The sequence below is a fragment of the Bos javanicus genome, unplaced genomic scaffold (genome assembly GCF_032452875.1).
Source record: "Bos javanicus breed banteng unplaced genomic scaffold, ARS-OSU_banteng_1.0 tig00003953_1, whole genome shotgun sequence".
Classification (NCBI taxonomy): Eukaryota; Metazoa; Chordata; class Mammalia; order Artiodactyla; family Bovidae; genus Bos; species Bos javanicus.
Window position 1 is genome coordinate 69279 of NW_026894445.1, and position 13457 is coordinate 82735.

Genomic DNA, 13457 nt, shown 5'->3' on the forward strand with positions numbered 1-13457 from the left:
TGATCACGTGGCTGTACATGCACTGATACCGTGACTGAGCATGGACTGATCACATGACTATCATGTAGTGATCACGTGACTTAATGGCTCTGATCATGTGACTGATCATGCGCTGATCATGTTTGCTATCATACACCGATCATTTGCCTCTGGAGGCAATAAACAAAGAGCTGAGTAGGCACGAATCAAACAGTCAGCAGGCAATAATCATGGAACTCAGGTGTGAGGAATCATGCTGCTCAGCTGGCAATAATCAAGCAGCTGAGCAGGCAGGAATTATGCAGCACAGCTGGCAATTGTCAAGCATATGACAGGCAAGAATCATGCAGCCCAGCTGGCAATTTTCAAGCAGATGAGCAGACAGTAATCACGTAGCTCAACAGGCCCTTAACACGTGACTGAGCATGCACTATTCACGTGGCTGATCATACACTGATCACGTGATGATCATGCACTGATCACGTGGATATCATGCACTAATCACGTGGCTGATCATACTCTGCTCACGTAACTGATCATGCACACATCACGTGGCTATCATGCACTGCTCACGTGGCTCGTCATGGAGTGATCACGTAGCTACCATATACTGGTCACGTGACTGATCATGCACAGATCACGTCAATGATCATGCACTGTTCAAGTGACTGATAATGTACTGATCACGTGACTGATTGCCGGGGCCAGCCGGCAAAGTCGATCAGGTCCCGAGAACGTGCACGGCGGGGCTAAGAAAGAAACTAAAGCAAGAGACTACAAAGATGGGGTCGAGAGGTTCAGACACGTCACCACGAAGGGACGCAGTCTGACACCAACTTTATTCAACATCTCATATTTATACAGAAAAGCGTGAGAGAGACAAAACAGTTAACATTTTTTCTTGGTTAGCCTATACATCTTACAAACAGTCACAAGAAATCTTGAGAGCATGGGAATGGCTCCCTGTTATTATTTCTTACACCAGATAACATTTCTCTGTGCGTGAGAAGTTTGCACAGAACTCCAGGTGCCTGCAGTAAATAAGCGCCTAATCTCTGGGGTGGCGGGACAGAGAGCTATGTTTGCAAGCAAACCCTCAAGGACTGAGGCAGCTCCCAGAGCTGTGTCCTTCGGACAAAGGACCCCGTTCTCACGGGCAGCTCCCCGCAACTCCCCCTTTCTTTTTATATAGGCACACGCTTATGTTCCTTTAACCGCAGACCATTTCCATAGATGGAAGCCTTTATGATCCATAGATCATCAATCAGTTTTTTAATTAAACAAGGTGCAAGAAATAAAACAGTTAAAATTATTAAGAACAGTCCTCCCATGGCTGCTCCCAAGTACCAAATACTATTGACAGTAGGTACATGTCGAAAAAGTTCTTTAACAAAGGACTCAGCTCTTTTTGCAACATCCAAATCAGGTCTGGGTGCATTTTCAATGTTCATTATTTCCTGATGTAGATGCAGCAAATCTAAGGAAATATTTTCATTATGCCAAATACCTTTTAAATGAGCTTTTACCTTATCTCAAGCAGTTATACTACCATTATATTTTTTGGGAGTAACACAGATCTATCGAAAATCAGCATGACATTGTACTCGTAATCTCAACTTTATACTTTGAACCTCTTCACCTAAATATTTTACAACATCATAAAGGGCATTCAATCGATCTTCTAGCTTTTTGTCAATATCTTTTTGAGTCCCCAGGGCAACGGATGCATTTTGTGCCAGATTATTAACAAAAGTTGCAGTTTGTACTGATTGTGCCAAGGACAGGGCTTTAGTAATCGAGGAAGCAATAAGAGTTACCAAAGCTACAAATCCCAGAATTATTAACCCTATTTCTCTGCGATAACGCATTAAAGCACCCTCTACTTCTCTCTAAAGTTTAAGTCTCCTTTCATCATACCAAGACCCATTAATCTTTACAGGAACCATAACAAAAGCAGGCTGTCTTAAGACTAGAACCCTAGTTTGATTAGTAATTCCCCTAACACAGTTAGTCAAAGTACAATTGTTACAAGTTACATTATAATTTTGTAACCCAGGTTGTATTTTTACAGATCCTACTAGTAAAGCATAAGGGTGAGGCACACACGCACGAGGGTATCTCATGGTGAGATTCCACAAATGACCGTGTCTCACTTTCGATCTCACCTGAAGGTAGGAACCCTTACATCCAAGGGCGGCAGCTAGTTTCCAGATTTCTGTTTGGAACACTTTAGAGCCGCCCAAGTTCCAAATACGGGATGCAAAGTTCCTATTATCTTGAGCTCCAGGGTTTCGGGCCAAGTCTGGAGACCAGTCCCACAATGACTCATTTGTCCCAAATATGTTATAAACCGTAGCAGTTCCATCTCGACACAGTTTCCATGGTGCAGCAGTGACTCTTCCCCTTGTTCCAAAGTCGCAGAAAGGAATATCTAAAGGACCAGTTCCATTACGACGTTGAGGAATTCCAGACTCTTTCGTTACTCCAGGAATATACAGGCTCCAACCATTGTCAAAATCAGCATATCCGGACTCCCCAACAAAAAGACATCCTGTTGAATTAAAATATCTAGACAGACAAATAGGTAAGCGATCAAACACTCCATGATAAGAGAAATTAACTTGATTAGGAATAATATGTTTATCTGAAAAACCACCCAAAGCCACAGTATCATTAGTGTATATGGGAATAGACCGACCCTCCCAGCCCACGGGTTGGAGAAGGGGAGGATCGGGAAAATAAGCCCAGTAAGCATTTGAATATTCTTCAGAGTGTGCAGTGTTAATCTGATTTAAGATAATTAATAAGGTTATCAGGAAGCTTAAAGGCGATATCGGATCGCCCTGCACCACAACACGATTCTGTGCCTCTCGCATCAATGCCTGAAGTTGTTGCCGAGATGGTAATTCATTATGTTCTTGAATTGTCAATCTCCTCATCTGATTTGCTAGAGACTGTCTCCGCCGTGCGTACCAACCTTTCTGGCAGCCAGCGCGGCGCTTCGGCATCCTGTGGGAAAACACAAACATGCCCTCGTCCCCAGATTAGTACTGGATCTGGTCCATACCATTTTCCTACAAGTGGGTCTTTTCAAAAGACTTTAGGTCTTATTGTTTGTGCATCAAAGTTCCAAAATCGCTGTGCTGCTGAACGGCCACTTATATCCAATTGTAAAAAATTTAGAACAAATAAAGCATGGTTTAGAGAGTTGGAGGGGGTATTGGGATACAATTTTTCCTTCTTTAGTTTTTGCAATTGATGTTTGAGAGTTTGATGTGCCCGTTCAATAATTCCTTGACCTTGAGGATTATAAGGGATACCTGTTTTATGTGAGATAGACAATTGCGTACAAAATAATTGAAAATTTTTTCCAGTGTATCCTGGACCATTGTCTGTTTTTATGGTTTTAGGGGTTCCCATAACAGCAAAACATTTAATGCAATGAGCTATACAATGTTTGCTAGCTTCTCCAGATTGTAGAGAGGCATGTAAAAAGCCGGAGAAGGTGTCAATAGTAACATGAACAAATTTTTGTTTACCAAATTCAGGAATATGGGTAACATCCATTTGCCATATATCGTTTGGCAACAATCCTCGAGGATTAACTCCATAGTGGGGGACGCTAAAAAACTGAGGACACGTTTGACATTGTTTAACAATCTGTCTGGCAGCTTCTCGAGTAATGCCAAATTGAAGTCTTAAGCTATTGCTGTTTTGATGGTGTAAGCTGTGGGAAGTTTTTGCCATTTGTTCCAGTGAAGGAAATATCATACGTGTAGCTTCATCAGCTAAAGCATTGCCTCGTGCTAAAGGTCCAGGAAGTCCAGAGTGAGCACGAATATGACCAAAATAGCATTTATTAACTCTGGAGCAAATTAAATGTTGTATATCACGAAAAAGAGTTTGGATAGTAGAATTCAGGGTACCAATAAATGGAACAGTCTCAATAGTGTTTAAGGCTCTTATGATATATTGACTGTCAGAATATAAATTAAATGGAGCAGAAATTTGTAATAAAGCCTGAAAAACGGCAAATAGTTCTACTTCTTGAGCAGACTTATAATTAGTATGCCAGGTGGTAGTATTGTCCTGTATAATCAAACTAGCTATTCCATTAGAAGAGCCATCAGTAAATACAGTTAGGGCATCGGCAAGGGGCTGAGAGACAATGATTTTGGGGAAGAGAAATTCGTGATAATGAGCAAATTGCAAAATTTTATCTGAGGGATAATGATTATCAAGCCGTCCACTAAAACCAGCTAAGGCAATAATCTTTGTAATGCAGTGGCCAAAGTTATGCCTTGAACGTATGAAGGGCCGATATCAGCACAAATCCGTATATAGTCAGATAAGCCTCCCTTTTTCCTGTAAGGTCTCAGGGCAGCTTGACAAGCCGAATTGGCATTCTCATAAGCAAGCTGTTTAGTCAACACCATCCCCGCCTGCTCATCCCCTATCATTTTACCAATTATCTCAAGCAGGCGGGCAACAAAATCCTGATATGGCTCATCTGGCCCCTGGTGAATTTTAGATAAATCTTCAGTCTTTTTATCAGAATTTGGAAGCTTTTTCCATGCTTGTAGAGCCGCAGCACTAATCTGAGGGTAGGCTCCAGGTAAATAATTAAGTTGACTATTAGTTTCTCGATATTCTCTTTCTCCCACCATCATTTCATAAGTGGTGTTCAGTCCCTGTCGCCGATTGATATCGGCTGTGATCCCACATTGCTCAGCAAACTCAGATTTCCATAGTAAATAATCTCCTCCAGATAAACAAGCTCGAGCAACCTGTTTCCAATCATTAGGTGGCAGATTTTGATTTCCTAAAGCCTCTATAATAGCCTGAGTAAACGGCGCAGTCGGGCCATATTGTGCACAAGCCATTTTTAACTCTTTCAGTTGCTTAAAGGGTAGCGGCTCATAATACCTCTGCTGTTGATCATTTTCAAACACTGGATAGATTCCTGAAAACCCGGGAATATGTTCTCCTTCTTCATTAGCTCGCTTAATTGCTTGTTGAAGAGGAGATAATAATATCTCACTTTTAATTTTTATGTTTTCACCGGGCAAAGAAGCAGGGATAGATATAAGCTCTCGCGGTTCTACGAAAGGCGGAGGTGGATCGAGTCCAGCAAGAACCGAGGGAGGATATGCTGGAGGCACAGGCTGGCTGGAGTGGGAGTCTCCCTGTGCATCCTTTTTTACTGTTATAACAATCTTCTGAATTAAATTCTCCAGCTGTTCTTCAGAAAGCCCTGAATGCTTTAATTCCCCTTTTCCCGGGGGGGATTCCATGTTAACCATCATCTCCCAAGGCATATCCTCTCTATGGTACTGAGCCGCTTGTTCATTTAACTCTTTCTGTTCATCATAGCTTAACACATCATCACTCCCTCCAGCCTTATAAGCTGTTCCCTCAGGCACAGCATAAAGCAGCTCAGGTGATGGGGCAGAAGGCTCTGTAACTTCAGGTCCTGTGGAATCCCTGAGAGCCGTTTGAATTTTATGTCCCTCATGTTCAGGATCCAGGCAGTCTCTTATGAGAGTCCACAAAGAAAAAGCATCCACAGGAACACGATTGGGACCATGTAAGGAATAATATGTCTGCAATTGTTTTCCTACTTTTTTCCAAGTTTCCAGACTAACTGTTCCTTCCTCTGGAAACCAAGGACAAACCTCCTCAATAAAAAGTAAAAACTTTTCTAGCTGTAACTTATTTACATGAATTCCCCTACCTTTTAACATAGTTTTCAACATATGTACAAATAACTGGCGGCTATTGCCTTGTCCCATGATTTATTACTCTCGACAATCACCCTCCCTGCCCTTTACTTTTAATTACTTAGGAATTCCTCTTTACTTACCTCAATCTTGGCGGGCAGCGGCCGTCGTCGCACTCCGATTCTCGAGTCCCTGTTCGGGCGCCACCTGCCGGGGCCAGCCGGCAAAGTCGATCAGGTCCCGAGAACGTGCACGGTGGGGCTAAGAAAGAAACTAAAGCAAGAGACTACAAAGATGGGGTCGAGAGGTTCAGACACGTCACCACGAAGGGACGCAGTCTGACACCAACTTTATTCAACATCTCATATTTATACAGAAAAGCGTGAGAGAGACAAAACAGTTAACATTTTTTCTTGGTTAGCCTATACATCTTACAAACAGTCACAAGAAATCTTGAGAGCATGGGAATGGCTCCCTGTTATTATTTCTTACACCTGATAACATTTCTCTGTGCGTGAGAAGTTTGCACAGAACTCCAGGTGCCTGCAGTAAATAAGCGCCTAATCTCTGGGGTGGCGGGACAGAGAGCTATGTTTGCAAGCAAACCCTCAAGGACTGAGGCAGCTCCCAGAGCTGTGTCCTTCAAAGGACCCCGTTTTCACGGGCAGCTCCCCGCAACTGATCATGCACTGATGACGTGGCTATCATGCTCTGCTCACGTGGCTGATCATGCAAGGATCACGTTGCAACCATGTACTGGTAACGTGACTGATCATGCACTGATCACGTAATTGATCCTGCACTGATCACGTGGCTCATCACGCCCTGATCACGTGGCTGATCACACATGTATCACGTGACTGATCATGCACTGATCACGTGGCTCTCATGCACTGATCATGTGGCTATCATGCACTGATCAGGTAGCTATCATGCACTGATCACGTGGCTGATCACGCAATGATCACGTAGCTACCATGTACTGGTCATGTGACTGATCATGCACTGATCACGTAATTGATCCTGCACTGATCACATGGCTCATCACGCACTGATCCGGTGGCTGATCACACACGAATCACGTGACTGATCATGTACAGATCACGTAAATAATCATGAAGTGATCACGTGGCTATCCTGCACTGATCACGTGGATAACATGCACTGATCACGTGGCTGATCACACACGTATCACGTGACTGATCATGCACTGATCACGTGACTATCATGCACTGATCACGTGGCTATCATGCACTGATCACGTGGCTGATCATGCAATGATCACGTAGCTACCATGCACTGGTCACGTGACTGATCATGCACTGATCAGGTAATTGATCATGCACTGATCCCGTGACTGATCATGCACAGATCACGTGATTGATCATGCAGTGATCACGTGGCTATCATGCACTGCTCACGTGGCTGATCATGCAATGATCACGCAGCTACCATGTACTGGTCACATGACTGATCATGCACTGATCACATAATTGATCATGCACTGATCACCTGGCTTATCATGCATATATTATGTGACTGATCATGTGCTGATCATGTTTGGTGTCACACACTGATCATGTGCCTCTGGAGGCAATGAACATAGAGCTGAGTAGGCAGGAATCAGTCAGCAGGCTATAATCATGGAACTCAGCTCTGAGAAATCATGCTGCTCAGCTGGCAATAATCAAGTAGATGAGCAGGCAGGAATTACGCAGCACAGGTGGCAATTGTCAAGGAGATGACAGGCAGGAATCGTGCAGCTCAGCTGGAAATTGTCAAGCAGATGAGCAGACAGTAATCACGCAGCTCAGCAGGCCCTGATCACGTGACTGAGCATGCACTGTTCACGTGGCTGATCACACACGTATCACGTGACTGATCATGCACTGATCACGTAATTGATCCTGCACTGATCACGTGGCTCATTGTGCACTGATCACGTGGCTGATCACACATGTATCACGTGACTGATCATGCACTGATCACGTGACTCTCATGCACTGATCATGTGGCTATCATGCACTGATCACGTAGCTATCATGCACTGATCACGTGGCTGATCACGCAATGATCACGTAGCTACCGTGTACTGGTCATGTGACTGATCATGCACTGATCACGTAATTGATCCTGCACTGATCACATGGCTCATCACGCACTGATCCGGTGGCTGATCACACACGTATCACGTGACTGATCATGTACAGATCACGTAAATAATCATGAAGTGATCACGTGCTATCCTGCACTGATCACGTGGATAACATGCACTGATCACGTGGCTGATCACACACGTATCACGTGACTGATCATGCACTGATCACGTGGCTATCATGCACTGATCACGTGGCTATCATGCACTGATCTCGTGTCTGATCATGTACTGATCACGTGGCTATCATGCACTGCTCACGTGGCCGATCATTCGATGATCACGCAGCTACCATGTACTGGTCACATGACTGATCATGCACTGATCACGTGACTGATCATGCAGTGATCACGTGGCTATCATATACTACTCACGTGGCTATCATGCAATGATCATGTAGCTACCATGTACAGGTCACGTGAATGATCATACACCCATCAGGTGACTGACCATGCACTGATCACGTAATTGATCCTGCACTGATCACGTGGCTCATCATGCACTGATCACGTGGCTGATCACACATGTATCACGTGACTGATCATGCACTGATCACGTGGCTCTCATGCACTGATCATGTGGCTATCATGCACTGATCACGTAGCTTTCATACACTGATCACATGGCTGATCACGCAATGATCACGTAGCTACCATGTACTGGTCATGTGACTGATCATGCACTGATCACGTAATTTATCCTGCACTGATCACATGGCTCATCACGCACTTATCCGGTGGCTGATCACACACGAATCACGTGACTGATCATGTACAGATCACGTAAATAATCATGAAGTAATCACGTGGCTATCCTGCACTGATCACGTGGATAACATGCACTGATCACGTGGCTGATCACACACGTATCACGTGACTTATCATGCAGTGATCACGTGACTATCATGCACTGATCACGTGGCTATCATGCACTGATCACGTGGCTGATCATGCAATGATCACGTAGCTACCATGCACTGGTCACGTGACTGATCATGCACTGATCAGGTAATTGATCATGCACTGATCCCGTGACTGATCATACACAGATCACGTGATTGATCATGCACTGATCACGTGGCTATCATGCACTGCTCACGTGGCTGATCATGCAATGATCACGCAGCTACCATGTACTGGTCACATGACTGATCAGCACTGATCACATAATTGATCATGCACTGATCACCTGGCTTATCATGCATATATTATTTGACTGATCGTGTGCTGATCATGTTTGGTGTCACACACTGATCATGTGCCTCTGGAGGCAATGAACATAGAGCTGAGTAGGCAGGAATCAGTCAGCAGGCTATAATCATGGAACTCACCTCTGAGAAATCATGCTGCTCAGCTGGCAATAATCAAGTAGATGAGCAGGCAGGAATTACGCACCACAGGTGGCAATTGTCAAGGAGATGACAGGCAGGAATCATGCAGCTCAGCTGGAAATTGTCAAGCAGATGAACAGACAGTAATCACGCAGCTCAGCAGGCCCTGATCACGTGACTGAGCATGCACTGTTCACGTGGCTGATCACACACCTATCACGTGACTGATCATGCACTGATCATGTGATTGATCATGCACTGATCACGTGGCTATCATGCACTGATCACTTGGCTGGACATACACTGATCACGTGCCTGGTCATGCACTGATTACGTGGCTGATCATGCACTGATCACGTGACTGATCATGCACTGATCTCGTGTCTGATCATGCACTGATCACGTGGCTATCATGCACTGCTCACGTGGCTGATCATGCGATGATCACACAGCTACCATGTACTGGTCACATGACTGATCATGCACTGATCACGTGACTGATCATGCAGTGATCACGTGGATATCATGCACTACTCACGTGGCTGATCATGCAATGATCATGTAACTACCATGTACAGGTCACGTGAATGATCATACACCCATCAGGTGACTGATCATGCACTGATCACGTGGGTGATCATACACTAATCATGTGACAGATCATGCACTGATCACGTGGCTGATCATACACTGCTCACGTAACTGATCATGCACTGATCACGTGGCTATCATGCACTGAATACGTGGCTGAACATGCACTGTTCACGTGGCTGATCACACACCTGTCACGTGACGTATCATGCACTGATCACGTGGCACTCATGCACTGATCACGTGGCTGATCATACTCTGCTCACGTAACTCATCATGGACACATCAAGTTTCTATCATGTACTGCTCACATGGCTCGTCAGGGAATGATCATGTAGCTACCATATACTGGTCACGTGACTGATCATGCACAGATCACGTAAATGATCATGCACTGTTCACGTGCCTGATCATGTACTGATCACGTGACTGATCATGCACTGATCACGTGGCTGATCATGCACTGATCACGTAATTGATCATGCACTTATCATTTGGCTGATCATGCACTGATCACGTGGCTGATCATACACTGATCACGTGACTGATCATGCACTGATCACGTGACTGATCATGCACTGATCACGTGGCTATCATGCACTGATCACTTGGCTGCTCATACACTGATCACATGACTGATCATGCACTGTTCACGTGACTGATCATGTACAGATCACGTGAATAATCATGAAGTGATCACGTGGCTCATCATGCACTGATCACGTGGCTGATCACACATGTATCACGTGACTGATCATGCACTGATCACGTGGCTCTCATGCACAGATCATGTGGCTATCATGCACTGATCACGTAGCTATCATGCACTGATCACGTGGCTGATCACGCAATGATCACGTAGCTACCATGTACTGGTCATGTGACTGATCATGCACTGATCACATAATTGATCCTGCACTGATCACATGGTTCATCACGCACTGACTGGTGGCTGATCACACACGTATCACGTGACTGATCATGTACAGATCACGTAAATAATCATGAAGTGATCACGTGGCTATCCTGCACTGATCACATGGATAACATGCACTGATCAAGTGGCTGATCACACACGTATCACGTGACTGATCATGCACTGATCACGTGGCTATCATGCACTGATCACGTGGCTATCATGCACTGATCACGTGGCTGATAATGCAATGCTCACGTAGCTACCATGCACTGGTCACGTGACTGATCATGCACTGATCAGGTAATTGATCATGCACTGATCACGTGACTGAACATGCACAGATCACGTGACTGATCATGCACAGATCACGTGACTGATCATGCACTGATCACATGGCTATCATGCACTGCTCACATGGCTGATCATGCAATGTTCAGGCAGCTACCATGTACTGGTCACATGACTGATCATGCACTGATCACATAATTGATCATGCACTGATCACCTGGCTTATCATGCATATATTATGTGACTGATCATGTGCTGATCATGTTTGGTGTCACACACTGATCATGTGCCTCTGGAGGCAATGAACATAGAGCTGAGTAGGCAGGAATCAGTCAGCAGGCTATAATCATGGAACTCAGCTCTGAGAAATCATGCTGCTCAGCTGGCAATAATCAAGTAGATGAGCAGGCAGGAATTACGCAGCACAGGTGGCAATTGTCAAGGAGATGACAGGCAGGAATCGTGCAGCTCAGCTGGAAATTGTCAAGCAGATGAGCAGACAGTAATCACGCAGCTCAGCAGGCCCTGATCACGTGACTGAGCATGCACTGTTCACGTGGCTGATCACACACCTATCACGTGACTGATCATGCACTGATCAAGTGACTGATCATGCACTGATCACGTGGCTATTATGCACTGATCACTTGGCTGGACATACATTGATCACGTGCCTGGTCATGCACTGATCACGTGGCTGATCATGCACTGATCACGTGACTGATCATGCACTGATCTCGTGTCTGATCATGCACTGATCACGTGGCTATCATGCACTGCTCACGTGGCTGATCATGCGATGATCACACAGCTACCATGTACTGGTCACATGACTGATCATGCACTGATCACGTGACTGATCATGCAGTGATCACGTGGCTATCATGCACTACTCACGTGGCTGATCATGCAATGATCATGTAGCTACAATGTACAGGTCACGTGAATGATCATACACCCATCAGTTGACGGATCATGCACTGATCACGTAATTGGTCATTCACTGATCATGTGGCTGATCATGCACTGATCACGTGGCTGATCATCCACTGATCACGTGACTGATCATGCACTGATCACGTGACTGATCATGCACTTATCACGTGGCTATCATGCACTGATCACTTGGCTGGTCATACACTGATCACGTGATTGATCATGCACTGATCACGTGGCTATCATGCACTACTCACGTGGCTGACCATGCAATGATCATGTAGCTACCACGTACCGGTCAGGTGACTGATCATATACCCATTAGGTGACGGATCATGCACTGATCACGTCGATGATCATACACTAACCACCTGCCTGGTCATGCACAGATCACGTGACAATCATGAACTGATCACATAGCTATCATGAAATGATCACCTGGCTGATCATGCACTGATTACGTGGCTGTACATGCACTGATACCGTGACTGAGCATGGACTGATCACATGACTATCATGTAGTGATCACGTGACTTAATGGCTCTGATCATGTGACTGATCATGCGCTGATCATGTTTGCTATCATACACCGATCATTTGCCTTTGGAGGCAATAAACAAAGAGCTGAGTAGGCACGAATCAAACAGTCAGCAGGCAATAATCATGGAACTCAGGTGTGAGGAATCATGCTGCTCAGCTGGCAATAATCAAGCAGCTGAGCAGGCAGGAATTATGCAGCACAGCTGGCAATTGTCAAGCATATGACAGGCAAGAATCATGCAGCCCAGCTGGCAATTTTCAAGCAGATGAGCAGACAGTAATCACGTAGCTCAACAGGCCCTTATCACGTGACTGAGCATGCACTATTCACGTGGCTGATCATACACTGATCACGTGATGATCATGCACTGATCACGTGGATATCATGCACTAATCACGTGGCTGATCATACTCTGCTCACGTAACTGATCATGCACACATCACGTGGCTACCATGCACTGCTCACGTGGCTCGTCATGGAGTGATCACGTAGCTACCATATACTGGTCACGTGACTGATCATGCACAGATCACGTCAATGATCATGCACTGTTCAAGTGACTGATAATGTACTGATCACGTGACTGATCATGCACTGATCACGTGGCTATCATGCTCTGCTCACGTGGCTGATCATGCAAGGATCACGTTGCAACCATGTACTGGTAACGTGACTGATCATGCACTGATCACGTAATTGATCCTGCACTGATCACGTGGCTCATCACGCCCTGATCACGTGGCTGATCACACATGTATCACGTGACTGATCATACACTGATCACGTGGCTCTCATGAACTGATCATGTTGCTATCATGCACTGATCAGGTAGCTATCATGCACTGATCACGTGGCTGATCACGCAATGATCACGTAGCTACCATGTACTGGTCATGTGACTGATCATGCACTGATCACGTAATTGATCCTGCACTGATCACATGGCTCATCACGCACTGATCCGGTGGCTGATCACACACGAATCACGTGACTGATCA

At 45.1% G+C, this 13457-nt stretch overlaps 1 protein-coding gene across 1 annotated transcript; it reads right to left on the reverse strand.

Moving 5' to 3' along the window:
- Positions 1-1868: 1868 nt before the first annotated feature.
- LOC133244061 (endogenous retrovirus group K member 19 Env polyprotein-like) lies at positions 1869-6133 on the reverse strand. The gene is made up of 2 exons (XM_061410737.1): positions 5843-6133; positions 1869-2988 (listed from the first exon to the last, which is right to left on the reverse strand). Exon 2 carries the CDS (start codon positions 2985-2987, stop codon positions 1869-1871), a length of 1119 nt encoding a protein of 372 aa, XP_061266721.1. The 5' UTR covers position 2988; positions 5843-6133.
- Positions 6134-13457: the final 7324 nt, after the last annotated feature.